The sequence below is a fragment of the Venturia canescens genome, chromosome 11, assembly GCF_019457755.1.
Source record: "Venturia canescens isolate UGA chromosome 11, ASM1945775v1, whole genome shotgun sequence".
Lineage (NCBI taxonomy): Eukaryota > Metazoa > Arthropoda > Insecta > Hymenoptera > Ichneumonidae > Venturia > Venturia canescens.
Genome location: NC_057431.1, coordinates 11,688,685 through 11,707,433, shown reverse-complemented (window position 1 = coordinate 11,707,433; position 18,749 = coordinate 11,688,685). Strand labels below are relative to the sequence as shown.

The 18,749-nt window shown below is 35.7% G+C and overlaps 1 protein-coding gene across 1 annotated transcript; it reads right to left on the bottom strand.

Moving 5' to 3' along the window:
- Positions 1-9,724: 9,724 nt before the first annotated feature.
- On the bottom strand, positions 9,725-11,127 carry LOC122417744 (ectonucleoside triphosphate diphosphohydrolase 5-like). Its single transcript, XM_043431541.1, has 3 exons — positions 10,147-11,127; positions 9,881-10,057; positions 9,725-9,808 (listed from the first exon to the last, which is right to left on the bottom strand). Exons 1-3 carry the CDS (start codon positions 11,125-11,127, stop codon positions 9,725-9,727), a joined length of 1,242 nt encoding a protein of 413 aa, XP_043287476.1.
- Positions 11,128-18,749: the final 7,622 nt, after the last annotated feature.

Here is an 18,749-nt window from a genome sequence, read left to right as displayed (position 1 = left end):
GGATCTATTCTCCTTGCGCCATTTCTTAAATGCGTTATACGCGGCTGTATATAATTTTTTTGATTTACTGGGCAACAAAATTTAAAGCCACCAATTTCGCTATTTCTTTTATGGCGTCCGGAACAATTTCATTGATACCTAAATTCACTTTCCGAACTGTTCATTTCCAAACGAACGTTATAATTTCCGCACAACAAACTATATTAATCGTTTTGTCTTGATTTCGTTGTTATTTTTTCTACAACAGGAACCTGTTTTCAGGAGAATCGCTAATCTATCCCTCCTTGTCATTTGTTCGCTGTGAATTTTCAAGCTTCAAATGACAGTTGAAATTTTTAATTTTCGCCGAATTTTCACCGAACCCTCCAATGTCCCGTGCAACAACAATTCGGATAATTTTTTAGGTTAGGTGTGGATCCTGGACTACTGGATCGATACGTTGCCGAGTCTCACCAATATCTCAGGCATCCAAGGGAAAAGGGTAGGTTTAATAGGTTAGGGTTGCTAGTATCAGGGAGAATAGTTGAGGTCAGCCTTTTTTTCCGAGTCAGGATTTTGAGGAAAGACTGCCTGCCGAATGAGTCGCGCAGCGCTTTTTATACCCGTTTCCCCACCATAAAATCATCAAACGCCGAAAATCTTAGTTTTAGTTTGGTTCTGCGCATCTTTTCGTAACGCTGTATTGGATTGGCCCGTTGCCATGATTCGAAAATTCTGATTGGTTACTCATATTTTAGTAATCTCGACGACACGATGCGCGAAATACTGCTTTTATGATTTACAGAATTATTTTACAATGAAAAAAAGCAAAGATTGATTCAATTAATTATTTGACAATTTTTACAAAAGTTTTATCTCGTAACTAAGTTTAATTAAAAAGAACTTAATGTGGTCGAAAAATTGTTGTTTGGATCGTGGCTTGTTCGATAACATTCGATCTACGAATGCGCAGTGAAGAGCATTTTTATTTTATTATTTTCAGGAATTTATTACCAAAATGTTATGTCAGGATTATTTTTTCTCGATTCTTTATATTTTTCCGGTTCATTTGAGCCTAGTTACATAATTTTCCGAGATCGCGTTGATTTCAAATTAACAAAACAAAAAGATATTGTAGTTCGGGTTTTTAATGCGGGGCGCCGCTAGTATCGAGCTCCACCGCTTGTATCGGGCCTTTGTATTGCCCACTAGTACGGCCGCCGCCGGCCAACAGTAACGCGGCTCACCGGTCATTGTACGCGCTCGGGAAAAACATCGCGCCGCGTCGCGATGTATTTCGAGGTTATGTTCGGGTTCGAGTCGATTCAGGTTCTTCGGGAAAGCGTTACGCTACAATATATTAATAACAATTTTTATCATTACCGTAATTACATGATTTCGTTTCCGTCCGTGAACTACTTGAACAGCTAATTGATTTTACCATAGGTCCCCCTGCTCCATGGATCAATCATTTATGTAAATGCAAGACATTTAGAAGTAATTACAAAAACATTTCGGAAAGACCCAAGAGAATTGATGGGTCGAATAATTAAAAGCTGCGTACCGATTGAAAAATTAGAGAAAATTACGAGAACCCGGAAAAGGGGAGACATAAAAAATTCCAGCCGAATTATTGGAGGATACGAAAAGTAATTCAAAACGGATGAATGTATGGAAATTTTTTTAATAAAAATTAATTAATTAAAATTGACTGTTTTTTTTTATTTTCTTAGTATACGTTGTACATATGTCGAAGGCAATGAAATTAAATAAAAAAGAATTCGATGCATGTGTGACGATGATGCTCAATACAATGAAACAGCTGAAAAAGAAATGAAACAAAAACGAATGTCTGAAACCGGAAATAATATTGGAAATTAATGAAAATCATGAAACGAAATCGAACAGGTGTAGAATCTAATCATTTTTTTACAAGTGACCCATCCAGTTGAATTTTCATTCGTACTTATTTTTATATACTAGAAGGGAAGACAATGAGTTAGAATTGGTTGAAGAAATGTCTCATTTTGACGGAGCATCTAGCCAGCTGTTAAAAATGAAAGAAATTTTGCATACAAAACAGAATATGGAGCGAGAAATGAGCTGGGAAAACGAAATGATAATTGAGAAAGAAATAGCAAGTGACGAACAGCCAATGATGAGTGGACGGTCGGAAGAACACAAGATAGAAAATGCCGAAGAGAAAGGCAAAGAGGAAGAAAAACAGGAAAAGAGAGAATCATTCCAAAGACGGAGATCATATTCGTAAAAGTGAAAATAGAAAAGAGCAGAATACCAATAAACAAAAACATAATTGTCCTCAGAGAACCCGAAAATAAGAAAGAAACAAATAATATAAAAGGACATTATTGTAGTGAAGCGAAAGGAACCACGATAGGAAAAGGTGAAATCAGGGAACGAATTGAGCAAAGGACAAAAGATCATAGTGCAGCGAGAAGTAGTCCGGGAAAAAAGATGATAAGAGCAAGATAGTGAAAAAAAAGATTATGGTAAAGAGAGAACTATTTCAAGAGAAAAAGAAAATAAGCGAGAGCTAGAACATAAAAAAAGAAATCACTGTAGAAGAGAGAAAGAAAACTGGGAAGAAAAATTTGAAATGAAGGAACGACATGAGCAAAGAAAAAATGATCTTGGTGCAGAGAGCAGAAGTAGTCCGAGAAAAAAAGATGATAGGAAAGAGCAGGGTAGAGGCAAAAAGAAAGATCATGGCAAAGAGAGAACTATTTCAAGAGAAAGAGAAAATAAGAAAACATTAGAATACAAAAAAGGAAATCACTGTAGTAAAGAAAAAGAAAACTTTAGGCTCTGCCATGCTGTTTCGATCGCTTTAGCTTTCTTTGATTTGGTCGGCTAATTTTTCTTCATAGAGCTATTCGTCCGAGTGAGTTGCGTCTATGACTGGTTTCATACTCCTTTTCATCATTGGAGTAATAAAAGATTTTCTTCCTACAGACTATTGGTGGAAAACATCCGTGAACAATTTCCCACCATCGTAAAGAAGCTCTATGAGCTTCATTTGGTCTATGCCATCTTCGGAATCATTAAGCAACTCAGATACAGCTAACCCAATCGCTACAATGGCTGTACCCACGCATTCTTGCGTTTGGACGAAGTGGTCATCTCTTTTTTTCGCAACATCGGTCATTGCAGCAGTCATTTCTAAATTGACTTTCGGAGGCTCCGCGTAAAACTCTCCTTTTTGAGAATATATTTTTTCGTCAATGTTTTTCTACTTTCCTCGGATAATCCTTCCTTCATCCACTTTTGCCAACGATTTTTAATTTGTGAATGAAAATGCACTGTCTCTCCTTGATGGGTACTCGGATCCTCCCTTAAGAGTTGGAGAATGTCGTCGTCCATCATATTTTCTGTTACCGATTTTTCTCGACTCGTAGAAGGTTCTTCTGTATTAATTTCGATTATTTTCTCGGCATTTTCCTTATTGGATTCGCCGTTTGAAAGAGCCATTTGCCTTTTAAGGTTTGCTATGACCAGATATTATGTTAGTCTTTTTTTACGTCATACACTCTAATGGAGCTTGTTGAACTTTTTGTTCTGTTCCCTTATTGTGTGGCAAAGCTCGTGTGGAGCTTGTCTATTGCATTTTTCGTGTGGAAAAACGAGTACTAAATCATTTAAATTACCTGATTGTTCCTTCGGTTGATTTTCTTTCTGTGAAATAATTTCGGTAATCAATTCCGTGAGGTTATTCAGCTGGTCTTATTATTTATCTGTTTCAATAATTTAAATAATAAATCATCGTAAGCTGTTATTTTTTCGTGTATTGAGCACAACAAAACAATATGAGGATAGAGAAAAATGCAGGGCCAAAAACTGAAACTTCAAACTCTAAAAGTTGTGGATCAGAGCATAGCTTAACACTATTACAAGTAATCATTGAGAACGAGACGTCGCAATATAATGCTTATTAGAAACATGAGCATCAATGAAGATTGATGCAATGGTACGAGATTACTAATTTTGGAATTAGGTAAAGCCCTTGGCTAATCGCAGGACACGCGATGAAACTTTTTAAATTGTACCAACAGCCTGGACATTAGTGTGCGTAGCAATCTGTGTTCCGATAGTTAAATATAAGCCTACTATCCCAAAATAAAAATGGGGCAACGCTGCTATTCGTTGGTTATATTATGTGGTGTTACATATTGTTGTGGTGAAATGGTGTTGAAAATTTTTTAAATTATATAAAAGCTGAAATGGAAGATCAAATACGGTTGAAGAAAAAATTCATCAAGAAAAAAGTGCTCGATAAACAGTTGATATTTATAAAAAAAAAATGCGTTGTGAAAAAAACTCATCTCAAGCGACGCGGGGATGCCATAACTTCCGAAACGACAAAAATAACCTCGGGGAGAAGCATTGTAGAATTGAACGAACTGGCGAAAAACTTGAAATGCTGCTAATGTTCTCAAGTTCTTTCAATCGAAAATATACTCAGTGATAAAAGAATAGTTCTATGATCTGTACTGGCTGTGCGTTGCCTACCACGTTCATCGATGACAGCTGTGCCAATAAGGAAAACTCATCGAGTTCATGAGCAAAACGAGCAGTTCCACTCTGACGTCAATACTAAGGCTCATTGTCGCATTATATCACAAAAGTGTGAAAAAAAATTCCATGAACCTTACTGAAAATGGTTTCAATACAATAGAAAAAAAACTTACAATGACAATTTGAGGCCAAGTATTTATCGGTAATTCGGAATACCAATTCCTACGAGACGTATTAGAAACTTGGAAAAGTTCTAAGGAATCAAAAAAGTTATCAAGTTACGTGCAGCAATAAGATTAATAATATCAATTAGAGGACAAATATTTTATTCGTAATGTGCAACTTAAAAATTTTGAAATTATGTGCTTAAATATGAGTTAAGAATACTCTTCCAGCTTAAGGAACGGTGAAATCACATTTCGACAGCAGAAACTTATAAAAAAAAAAGAAACCGAAATATTCCTGCCCATGACTTTTTGGTAAAATAACTAACCGAAAAAATTACATAAAAACTTAAAGTCATTTGTTACATTCGGTGGAACACAATACAGTATTCAATACACAATATTCGACGTCGACTGGAACGATACAAATTATATTTAAATACGTGTTAAAAGTACTTGCCCGGTCCATCACTTTATATTTGAATAAAAATCCACCATCAGTCTGTTGGTGGGGCCGTTTTGGCCAACACAATTGTGGTGTTCCTTGTTCCAAAAACTGCTCGTAGCCGAGCCAATTATTTTTCATCCAGAGAATGATTTGCTGATTGATACTTGCAGACAATATCATCCGTTACGAACCTTGCTTTTCATGGTTGTCAGGAAATTATCGGGCAAGCGTTAGCGTTGAAAGGAGTTCCTCAAGATTTGATACCGATAGCGATGGTATCGTTATCAGAGGGAACCTTTAATCAATACCATTGAAGCTTTGGTGGAAATTTTTCAAAAAGAAGAGATTCTATCTGTTTTATGTTGTAGCTGGAAGTATTCTCGAGTTTTTAACAGACTGTTTAAAACAAGTAAAAACTTATGGTACGTTGAACTCGTATCGGTCGGCATTCGCATTAATAGTTTTTGGCCATACAGACTAACAGTCAGTTTTCAAAAGGTTTTTTTGAGGCGTTGCTCACTTACAACCGCAAACAACAATATACGACGGAATTTGGGATCCTGGTCTAGTTTTAAATTACGTAAAGACGCTTTGGCCACACGACACATTGTCGTTGGAAGAGCTAACCAAGAAACTAATTATGTTGTTAGCATTAGTTACCGCGCAAGCAGTACAAACTCTGTCAAAGAATGGACTAATAAGCAGTATTGAAAAACAAAAACAAAAATTAAAATTAAAATAATAAATCGGATAAACACATCGAATCTCGGAAAAAATTAATCCTTGTTATGTTTCCCGTTCTTTAAAAGACAGCCAAAGTTGTGCGTAGCAACGGTCTTAGACTACTACATCAAATGTTCTGCAACGGTATGGCCTAGTGATGAAGATTACCTATCAATAACGTACAAAAAAAACCTCATCATGTAGCAACAATGCAGGTGGATGAATATTGTGATGACCAAAAGTAGTATTGATACAAACATTTTCGGCTCACATAGTACAAGCAAGGGAGTGGGCCATGGAAGTTCAGGCTCAATTGATAAACAACAGCTCTTTTTTCGAAACGACAGACGTTAAAGTTCGCGTTGTAATAGGCGACGAGGATAGTTCCATGATGGCAGCAGTTTGTAAAAAAAAATCGGCAAGTTATTTGCTTGAAACTTCTTTATCAATGGTCGATATGTCATAAATTTGTTATTATTCCTTGATCAAAATAAATGAGTTGTTGATTCGTTAGTCAATTTGTTTTATATATATATATATCTATCATAAAACGAGTATTGATTTTTCTTGGCGACAGTCTGTTTTCATATGCGATTGAATAAGGATTGTTGATCTGTTTGTTTTCGACGTGAAAAATCCAGAAGAATGTATATAACCAAATATGCATAATTAATGGAAAGAAACTAATCGTTACGAACAAATTCCACCAATAAATGGGCCGTAATTGTCAATGAATAATTAAGTTTATTTTCAATTGGATAAATCAAGTAAGTTTTACTCTGTATTCATATTCAAAACAGATTAATAACTAATCCAAATGAGCTTTTCGATTGAATTCATCAGAAATTGATTTATATCGATTTATATTACTGAACAAAGTCTAATCGTCGAATCCCTATATTCGTAATTCATACCAAATGAGTATTCTACTGAATTATCTACTCCAAAGATAAGTTACTATTAACTTAATTGAGAATTTAAAGATTAAAAACAAAGTTGGTAAATATTTAGTATCGCGGCACCACCTAGAATTGGCTTCAATTTTTTTTTAAAGCTTCGTTTTAACTTGGCAACATCACGACTAGTCATATTATGTTGGCGCATGACCTTATTTACTCATAAAAAAATTATTTACAAAATTTGTTCGTTTATAAAATTTTACAAAATCTATATATTTATATAAGTACGTTTAATGGTTGATTTGAAGGCTACATGGATGGCAAACGTTGCGCTCGCGCCGGGGAGACCCACCCATTTACTTTTTAAGAATTTTTTGAATTTGAACAAAGAAAAAAGAAAATTCTTGAGAAGTAAATGGGTGGGTCTCCCCGGCGCAAATCCCCGGAGTAGCCCAGCCAAGGAGCGCAACGTTTGCCATTCATGTTACTAGTGAATGGTTGTTTTGAGGAAATTTTTTTTTTCTCCGATCCAAGGTCATGAGCCATGATGATTCGTGTAGTAATAATGTTTTTTAGTCATAACAAACCTGTAAAAAAATTTACAAGCCAGTTATAGGTAGTGCCGCGATACTAAATATTTACCACAAAGTTCTACTACTTTTACTATCGGAAACTCAAATTGAGACGGGTATTTCTCCTCTCGTTTTATTTGACGAATTTACCCTCACCTGACGCGGCCTGGGTCAAGGGCTGTCAGGGCTCTAGTTTTAAATAATATTACTTTTACAAATATGTTGGGCGCCAGCTAATTCCGTCAGGAGTTAGCAATCAATAAATAATTAATTTCAATAGTTTTACTCTATTCTCAAGGTGGGAGGTTGAGGACCCGAAATGAGAAAATAGGAGAAAGGACAGATTTCAAAGAGAGAAAAGAAGAAACTTAGACAAGTACTTACAATATCTCCGTATAATATATGAGATCTCCAGTTATTTCTCTTTGACAAAATATATAACGTAGACGATACAATACTTCAACGTATACTTCGCAAATACAATTTAATAAATTTAATTGACAGATTTGGGCCGGTACGTCCACCGTTTGAACTAGAAGTTCCCAAATTTGACAATGATTAATTCTCAATTTCAATAAATTCTAAAATGTTTCCTTTCGGACTGCCGATCGTACAGTGTCCTGTGTGTCGCTTTTCGGGAATATTCGGGCCAACATCCCCTCCAATAATCGATTCGTTCGACCACTGATCGACGCGCAGGCGCTCGTGAGATTGACGAAATATGTACTGTTCTAGGGCGACATCTTTTAGGCCCTTGCAAGTAATTTACACTTTATAACGCAACCGCGTAGTTTGAAACGACCGTGCAGGGATACACTGGTCGAACGACGGAGGACGGAGAAGGTTCAACTCCAGCTTCCTGTCACAAAATTAAGGCTTCGGCTATTTGTAAGTTTGTCGTAAATAGTTTCTTTTCAACATTATTAACTAATCCATGCAGTTATCGGGTCCTCATTAAATCTCATACTAATTATATATATTTTTTCACCAGGTTAAAATATATACTGAGAAAACAGTGATTCGACCAAACATCAAAGAAGATTTATTAATTTTGAATCTTTTAAAAAACGTGATCTAAAAATTGTTGACTAGAAATTCGAATCCAATTGACGTAAATTTTATGTTCATTAAATATTATCTATAAATTAGCTGACAAAAATCATCTTTCGAAGAATTTCGTGAACGATTTATATAAAATCAAGCCACGAACTCTTAGATGAGTAAAAATAAACAACTCCTCACATAACGAAATATTTCAATTTTATTATTGCAAATAATGGAGGCAACGAGTCAGCATTAGCGGTGGCCATACGCAGTATACCGGACCATGTATTCGGGAAACATAAACATTGTGGAGACTAGTACCACAAAGTTATGCATAAAATAACGTTGAAAAATGAGGCATTATATTCGAAATTGCTCAAAATTTTTTCAAAATATGCAGCAAATTCTTCAAACTTGTGTGTAGCTGCATCGAGCCAAGCGAACAAAGCTCTCAACAACATAATAGCTCATAAATGCTCTAAAAGACGTGCTTCTCTTTGACTGTATCAAGTGATGCTCGTATGGCCAGTGCAGTATGCACTAAAAATTACGGCGACAGACACGTGACAAATATTGAGAACATAATAAATGTTTCTTCCAGAAAACATAATGAGACGTATACAGCGAAATGAGACAAATTGAAATTGGCAAAGTTAACTAAATGAAAGCTACGTTCCACGAAATCGCATCGAAACATGTTGAAACAAGAAAGAGAAGTGCTAAGAAAAAACTAGAACTCCTACACAAACAGTTCACGCTCAAACTCAAAAAATTACTGGATTCAAAAATGTCGGCGGAAAATTGTACTACAAAGATAAGAAAATCGACTCAATTCCATTGCATGATCGCGATGTTCTTCGAGTTTATGTTCATTCACGTTTGTTCCTCGTATTACGCCACAATATATTGATTATTTAAAACAAAAAACAGCGAAATATTCACATATAGAATAAATCCAGAAATCATTGTTTGATTTTATTTATTTTAATTGTTCATTGACAGTACAATATGAAAATGAATGCTGTGCTGGAACACCTCAGATTAGCTGCACAACTGGCTTCCGAATTCCTTTTATCTTACGTTACTGCAATTACTCAATAGTAGATTTTAAAAGACAAAGTCTAATACATTCGAATCCGTTCTAATAATAATTACGAAAATTTCGTCCATGTATGTTTCAATAGGCATTCTGCATTACAAAGTAGCAATAGATTTCAAATTTAACATTTTGAAATAATATGTTTGAGCAAAACACTCATTAGGCAAACGAGAAACTTTTATGTAAAAATAAAGCAGAGGATATCAATAGGAGCCCTGTTGGAGGAAGTCTATTTTGGTTTTATGTCGGATCCTTCCCGCGGTCTATTTCCCAATGTGCAGCATACCAATAGCTGCACCCACAGCTGTACTAAGTTTGTGACCTTTCAGGTATTCGTAGACTGGTCCCTGTAAAAAAATTCATTCATTAGATTATCAGGGATGCTAAAGAGGGAAAGGAATCAGAGAAGTTTTTCTTACACGTAATTTCTGGTCGGATGCCAGGCCAAGACCTTTTCGTAGTAAAGCCGATATATATTTGAAGTTTAGGCAGTCAAAAACGCCTCTCCGTTTTTGATTTTGACACAGAATCTTAGATGCTTCTTCAAGGCTACCAACGGTTACCTCTTCATCTTGTCCAAAATCTACTAATCCTACCTGTGATCATGCAACATCGCAAAATCAAATAACGTAAAAATAAAAATTCGAATGGACATTGCGGCATCCTATAGTAGAACAATTCTTACTTCAGCAGGTGTCCAGAAATGGCCCGAAAACACCCCAATCTCGTGTCCTTCTAGACTGATAGGGTTTATGTGAGCCTCAGAGATTAAATCATCAATAATTTTATCGCATTCGTCGAGAAAGTCGTTTTGAGTTTTGTCATCGATGTATCTTCGCCCATAGATAACAAATTTTTGTCCTTCGAATGTCCATTCCTTACGGTGACCAGGATTGATGCACACCGAATGGATCTTAACGGTTTTCTGAGTTCTCAATTTCGTTTGATTCATTCCATGAGTGAGAATTTTTGCGCGTGCGGCATTCAAACCCATACCATGTAAATAACTGTCGGTGTGAATGCTCATTTTTCGACCCATAATGTTAACATTGTGTTTGTCTAAGTCTGAGGAATCCGAAATTGTTTTTGCGGAAGTGACTCTTATCGATTTACCGCCGAGATCAAGAATTGTAACGGTTTTATTCAAAGTATCGTCGGATAACCGGCCACTCAAATAATTCACGGTGAGCCAACTGTATATTGCTTCATCGTCGCTTTTCAATATGGACAAGCAATCATCGGTAACTAAATATCCGGACTCGTGAATAACTTTATTCCACTCTTTCAAAATGATTGCCTCCTTTTCTGGGAAGAGTAATCCCAAGCTAGGAGGAGCTTTTACCAAAAGAGGTGTTTTTGATCGTTCGGAATCTGGTATTGCAAGCATTGGCGTAGTCAACAAATCTTTCAAACTTCTAGAAGGATTTGCATGCGCACTGAGAACGGGCCCTACTGATATCATATCGGTTCTGTCTAACTCCAAATTTCGGTCTGTTTCTTCATTACGAATAAAAGTAAAAGCTTGCATTTGGTAAGTGGACGATCCTAAGTATACGACCACCGCGCGAAGCGTCTCTGGCGTAGAGATGGGTGACGCAACGCAATTCAGCAACAATCCTGTTAGCACGGTTAGCGTAACGTGCCTCCTGTCGACCTTGGATGCCATATTTACTAAACTAAACAAATATATTATGTTTGTTAAATTGTTCAAAACTGAAAATTTCATCGAACTTATACTAGGTGCTTTAATAAGAATGCTCGTGTAATTTCAATTAATAAATGCTATTTTCTGATGTATTTTTATTATCCTTTAATGAAGTTTATGACAAAGCAATTTAAATAAATTGTCATTGATTACATTCAACTGCTTGTACATCAAATAAACTGTGGAATGGAATGTAAGATTATGATTGTATGGAAGAACCATTAGAAATAATTTTATAATGAATTCATACCATGAAAATAAGAATTTATATACGATTGTTTTAATATTGAAAAACCATTTTATTCCATTTAGCTGTATTTTTCAGGAACTTTAAAAGACCAAAAATAATTTCATTATTATGATTAATTGTTAGTTTTTTCTGATGTGTCCAGAATTTCCGAATCACCAATTATTAAAATTAGTCGTTTACCTTGATGATATTCTAGTGATTGAAAAATTATACGAAGATTGTAAGGAAAATGTACAAGAAGTTTGCATCATGAACATACAGAGGCTAGGTTTTATTTCAAATGAAAAAATGTCATTTAGTTCCGAAAAAAAGTGCAGATTGTTGGGTTTCAATTTTGATTTTGAAAAGATGCCTTTAGAAATACCAAACGACGAAAGGGCTAAAGTAGAAAGTCTAATCCGAAAATTTCAACTGAGGTCATCGTGTAAGATTCGTGAATTTGCTGAATTAGTAGGTACACTGGTGACGTGGTGTCCAGCGATAAAATATGGCCTGGGTTATACCAAACGATTTGAGAGAATTCGATAACTCGCTTTAGAAAGGAAATCTGGATGTTATGAAGGAGTGATGAAAATCCCGAACTCGTTACAATCGGAATTCACTTGGTGCCTGAAGGCCTTACGTTTCCCCTACAATTCTTTTAAAACAAAAAAATTCAAAAATGAAATTTTCAGCGGCGTTTCTCTATCGGGATGGGGAGCAGTTTATAAAGATGAAAGAACCCATGGATTTTGGAGTCGAGTAGAAAAATTGTTTCATATCAATGATTTGGAGTTAATGGCGGCCTTCTTTGCTCTAAAGTGTTTCGTTAGAGAAGAAAGAGGTTGCAATATGCTCTTTAGGTTGGATAATACCACTGCGATTGCTTATGTCATGTCCGGAGAGGCGTGAAGGAAAGATTTGGGTGTTTGAGCGTCGAGCGACAAACGAGATGTCCCATAAACTTTTCCACGCATGTATTTATATATAGATATACTCGTTTGAGTATCGTGGGCGCACGCTCAGAGACATCGAGAAATCTTGCTTTTGTCTAGTAGCGATTGAGGAAAGGTATTAAAAGTCGTGGACAAAGAGATCTAGGATTCTTTATACACTCTTTAATGAAAATAGATTGTTGGTAAAATACAATTGTATTCTCTATATATTCTGGATATAACGTAAGGTGTTAGCAAAGTTACAATCAGTGATACAACTTGGTATGATACGTGGTACGTTACCGGAGAGGTGTCTTTGAACTTGTTGATGCGCGGTCGTTATTGAATTTCGTGATCGATTGTAAATATTCTAAGTCAGAAGTCGAGATGATTGGAAAATATTTAAAGTCTCGTATCGGAGTAAAATACCTTAACACCTTCGTTGCTGAACTCTGACTCGCTCTCTTATAAAGAAAACCTGGAGTTCGTCTAGAATTTAAGCATAAAACGACTAAACGAATGACAACCGAACTACTGCGAACAATATAAACGCGACTCTAGGTACGGATCGGAATGCCAGTTGTGCCGCAAATTTTGCCCTTTTTATAGAGCTAGATTGGAGTCAAATAGGTGGAGTTCGTTGTCTTTACCTCGGGCACAAGTGTTCTGGGTTATATTTTTAGGGACCTATAAGAAAAAAACTTCTGTGTTATCAATCCATGAATCCCTGAAATTCAGTAGTGTTCGGATGGGAGTTACGTAGAAACCAGAACACTTGCGTACATAACATACGTCAAGGAACGTGTCTTGGGTGATGAGATGGCCATGGGTTATATTCCGTGTCTTGATCAGGTGATACACGCACTTACTTATTGTTAGTTCGAGATCATTTTAGTTAAGTTGCCAATAGAAAAATAAAATAATAAAAATTTAATGCCGGTTGTGACACATACATAAACAAGATGGGTGGTATAAGATTTGAACGGTTGAACAACATAGCCGAGGAAGATTTGGGAATGGTGTGAGAAACGTCAGATTTGGCTAAAGGTTTCAAACATCAACACGAAGGACAACATTGAAGCAGATTTCGAATCACGAAGATTGGAAGATGAAACGGAGTACTGTTTAGCAGTCTCGGCTTTCGATAAAATAGTTGAGACGTTCGGGCAACCAGATATTGACTTCTTTGCTTCCCGTCTAAATACAAAATGCAATCGCTATATATCGTGATTTTGGGATCCATATAGTAAAACAGTACATTCATTTCCGATTAATTAGAAACATTTGAATCTTTTTTACGCTTTTCCTCCTTTCGCACTGGTACTTCGAAATTTGAGGAAAATTAAAGAGGAAAAAGCAAGGATTATTTTGATCGTGCCAGACTAGCCGGTTCAACCATGGCATCCACACTTTCGTTCGCTCGTTGTCGGGAAAATAATTACGATCGGTCCTAAAAATCTCTGTTTTTATCACTCAACAGGGATCCTCATCCACTGTGGAAGCAGCTTACCCTGGTGGCCGAGATTGTTTGCGGAAAGCATTCGAATTGAGAAATATTCCAGAAGAAGCTAGAGAAATTATAACCAACTCTATACGAAAATCTTCACTTAAACAATATGATATTGCTTTAAGGAAATGGTGGAAATTTTGTGCTAATGAAAAAATTGACCCGTATAAACCATCAACGATGAATGTTTTGAAGGCCTTGGCAGAAGAATTTAAGAAAGAAGCTGCATACAGTTGCCTTGATACTTTTCGATCAGCTGTATCGTTACTTGCTGCACCGTATATAGGGCAGGATCATAATATTAAAAGATTATTCAAGGTAATAGCCGGGACTCGTCCACCAAAGGTCAGATATGATCGAACGTAAGACCCACCCTTGGTGTTAGAATATCTCAACCACCTGGGAAAGAATGAAAATATGGCATTGGACAAGCTGGCAATGAAAATTGTAACATTGCTAGTTCTAGTCACAGGAAAAAGAATGCAAACATTAGCGTTGATTCGTGTAAAAAATATAAAACTCGCGGAAAATAAATTTGGACAAGTACATTGATGATCGCCCGTTTTCGCATTCAAAAAATGCCTCAAAAATTACCTCAAAAAATGTGAACAAAAATTCTCAAGCCTCGTAATGAAAATTCAAAAAAAATTCAAATCCATTAAAATCCTACAGCAACCGAAGACTTTGCTTAAAAACATTTTTGCTCATCGAATCATTGCTCATTCGAATTAAAACCAGGGGTTCTTTTCAAAATCGGATCACAAGATATAATTTGATATAAAATGATTTTCCCACGGATTAGTGTCCAAAAAAATTGACACATAAATAAACTTCTTATTTGATTCTCATTTAAGTGAACAGTTTGAATAAAAAGTGATGGGCCGGACAAGTATTTTTAACATCTGTATTTAAACATAATTTTATAATGTTGAAGTGAAATAACGTAATAACCATTTTCATTCTGTAAATGTTGATATGTTATGATTATAAAGAACCGGATTTGCATTGTTTTGAATGTTGAAAAGCAAGACTTTTGGGTTTTTTATGATTGTTGATTTCAATTTGCATTAGTGATTTTTCTAAAACTCCCTGGAACGGACGAGTATTCAATGTTACTAAAAAGAACTTAGCCTTGAAGCGATATCATAAATTTTAATGCTGCACCGAACTTAGATAGAAACATTTTAAATTTATTTAATTATTTGTCTGTCAGAATCAAATTATATAGGAAGATGAGTCATCGGTTTTTAAAATGTTTTCAAGCAAGATCTTCGAGTGCTGTAGGGTTGTAATGTATTTGATTTTTTTTTTAATTTTCATTGCAAGGTTTGAGAATTTTTCTTCACATTCTTTGAGGTATAATGGCGATCATCAATGTACTTGTCCGAATTTTTTTTCCTCGAGTTTAATATTTTTTACGCGAATCAACGCTAATGTTTGCATTGTTACCTGTGACCAGAACTAGCAATGACCAGATCGTCATATAGTGCAAAAACTCGGCGGTGTTTACCCCTCGTTAACGAAATTCATTCGTAAGTTTCTAGCTATGCAATCCTAGTATTTTTATTTTGAAAATCGAATAGAAATGGTTTTTTTCAATATAGCTCGACTGGCCAGTTATATAAAAAAGACATTATTCCTCGATTGGCTGGAAATGGATCAAGTGATTTTACCATACCGTCAACGTCAAGTTACACAACAGCCGAGAGATCGTCATATACAACACTTTCAGAACGATCTTCTGAATAAAAAAACGCATGGGGTATATATATCTATCCCAGTTTGTCGGATGCAGGTAAAAAAAAGTTTGTCGTGTAGGATTAATAGTATGAACTTTGAAGCGATTCAGCGTTGATTCAAGAAATAACACTGCTGCCATAAATGCCCTGCACGATGTTTTCCAAAGTAATGATTTAGCCACTGCTACAAAATCGACGGTTGAATCGTTTCAAACCGAATTCGAATTAGCTTTATCATTTGAGTCCTTTGAAAAATTTCTTGAATTTGATCTTCAGCTTGAAAACGATAGTACATGTAAAAAGAAATAGACCAGAAAGTTGATGAAATACTAAAAAATTAATAATAAGACCAGACTTTTAACGTGTCCTTCTGTTCTTTAAAATAATTCCATTAAGATAGTTATTCGAATAGATTCGAAGTAAATTTTGCATTGTTTGACTTGTTGAGTATAATTTTGTATTTTCCCCTCCTTAATGAATTGTGTTAATTTTATGGTTACAAATAAAAGCAATAAAATCCATATTACTGGTTATAATGATATTTCTTATTTCCAAATAATTACCTCCATTCACTGAAGGACAGTAGTAGACTTGCAAAAAACAAATTGAGATTAAATTGTGATAGATCATGAATAGTATTAATGTTAATGTACTTCATTACTATCGAATAACCAGATCCAGCTGGATTCAAAGAACCAATAAAATATCAATAGAAAAACCTAGCCTGAATCCAAGTTGTGCCTGGCGAGATTCAAGTGAAATTCCACATTAAATTCAAGTACGAATACCAGCTGGACTTCTGCTTTCCAACTTGAATCCTCCGGGGATCACATCGGACAGCAGACTGCAATTCAACTGGGCATCATGATCGGATCCCAATGTACAAGCGTGACGCTTCAGAGCTGGAATCCAATCCGATGTCTAGTCCGATCCCTACTAATAGAAAAATGTGACGCTTGTGGGAATCTATTTTAAATGAGCTGCTTACTGTTAAAAAAAAAATTCTTTGTTCAGACGATAAAATTTTGTTGCTTCAACAAAATATTTTAATATTTCACCAAAATCTCGTTTTCAGTAAGGAGGATAAGCTCTCAAAAGACAAAAACGTTGCATGGGCAACGAACTAAATAGTATTTACTGACGATAATATACAAAATAAAAATGTTTCTTTCAAACACTAACAAAGAGGGTAATTAAAGCTGGCGCGCAGCGCCCGCCTGGTTGCTTGTTTTATAGAACGAAACGAAGTTATCATATTCACTATCGCGCATCCTATATGCGATCGAAACAATTTGTGAAATGTTTCAAATACCGGATATTGATCATTTTGCTGGTAGAGCAAATATAAAATGTAAAAAATATTTGTCTAGGAGAAAAGATCCAGATTCAGTAGTAATAGACGTCTTTACATTTGACTGGAGAAACTATTTCTCCACCTTATTTCTATGCATTTCCTCCTTTTTCATTAACATTCAAAATATTACGGAAAATATGTTCCGAGAAATCTAGAGAAATAGTAGTTGTCCCTTTTCCTGGCCATTACACGCTTGGTTCCCTCTTTTCACATCTATGATTGATACGGAGCCTATCTTTTTCAATCCAAAAATTCATCTTTTATTTTCTTCAAATAGACAACCTTATTCGTTATGGAAGAATCTTACCCTGGTAGTTACAATTTTATCCGCAGAGTTTTTACCATACTCCTAAACCGAATTATTATTCCACTTGGGATCCAAAAATAATTCTAGATTATTTGTTAGAATAAAAACCATCCTGTTTACAGCTCTACTCGAATACAACTCTGCCCTTAAAATCTTTACTCCGAAATTAATAACATCTCTACGTTCACTCATGTATGATCCATAATCTTCAATATCTCTACTCATGATGAGATGTGCTCTGAAATCATTATGACTAGAAATATCGGAGATTAAATATCACACCGGAGTAAATATGTTAAGGAGGGTAAACGTTCTCTACGTACCAATATTATTCGGGTGTATTCTACCTCTACGGTAAAAAAAATGCGGTGTTCCTATGGACACAATCTAGAAAACAGTGCAAGTCTATACTGAGTTGCTTTTCAACTATCTAAATCTTCTGTGTCGAAGATTTTTCGTTGAAATTTCATGGGGATTTCTGATAATATTAGCAGTAAGAGTTCTCTCAGCAGACGTCGGTTCCATCTTCCAATCTTGCCCTTTTGTTTTTTTCGTTGAAAACCACTTTTCGAAAAGTATCTTCATAACTCTGCAGCATAATAAGTGCATACAATCAAGAACAACTCTTCGAGCGAGATCAAATCCACGAATGCGTAACAATGGTGAGGAACCATTTGATAAGTGACGCTCAGATTGGCGTATTTTTTTATGAATAAATTTAAGGTGCGCAATCTATAATTTATTTCCAGATAAGCTCTTTTATGGTTGATAGTCTTTCCGTAGACTTCACATCGTTCACAACCGCATAAATCGATAGCTGCCTCACAAAGCTGAGGTAAGCTCGAGCTGGAGTATCGAAAATAAATGCGGCAATTCGGAACGAAAATGAAGTATTCTCAACTTGAATTTCTCGTTCGAGCAGTTCGGTAACTTCATTAACAAAATCGTTCATAAATTCGTTAACCTCGAGAGGCTTTGAATCACCGCAGTATAACGCCACTACTGCAGGTTTGCAGTAATAATCGTGGTGTAAAATTTGCAGTCATAGGCCACATCTGTTTTTTGGACCGTGAGTATATAGGTAAGCCATCAACATTCACTAAAACTCGCAGTTCTCTGTCATTATAACCGGACAACCTCAGTTGTTTTTGGAGTTGAGCTTCAACCCCGAAATACATCTACGTCCTTCCTTTGTCCGCATGAACTTAATTCGATCATGAGTTCTTTGTGTGTTCAAAGACGCTTCCGCAGTCTTCGGAAGATCGCTATGACCTTCTGATCTCAAAATGCTAAAAAGATTGTCCAAAAAATTATGAGTGATGTGTTTTATTGCACAGTCTCGAAGCTTCGACGTCTCGAATTGATGAAAAGAATCAATGATTCTGATATGCATCTGGAGAAAATTCACAAAAGCTCCGGAAAAAATCAAAGGAGCAAACAAAGCATCCTGTACGATTTAAATTAAAAAATCGACGCTTTGAAAAACACCATTGTTCTGAACAAGGGGTCAGG

Coding starts and splice junctions, on each gene's coding strand:
- LOC122417744 (XM_043431541.1), bottom strand. CDS start 11,127: ATGGCATCCAAGGTCGACAGGAGGCACGTTACGCTAACCGTGCTAACA. Junction 10,058..10,146: donor ATTTCTGGACACCTGCTGAA/GTAAGAATTGTT, acceptor GCATGATCACAG/GTAGGATTAGTAGATTTTGG. Junction 9,809..9,880: donor CATCCGACCAGAAATTACGT/GTAAGAAAAACT, acceptor ATTTTTTTACAG/GGACCAGTCTACGAATACCT.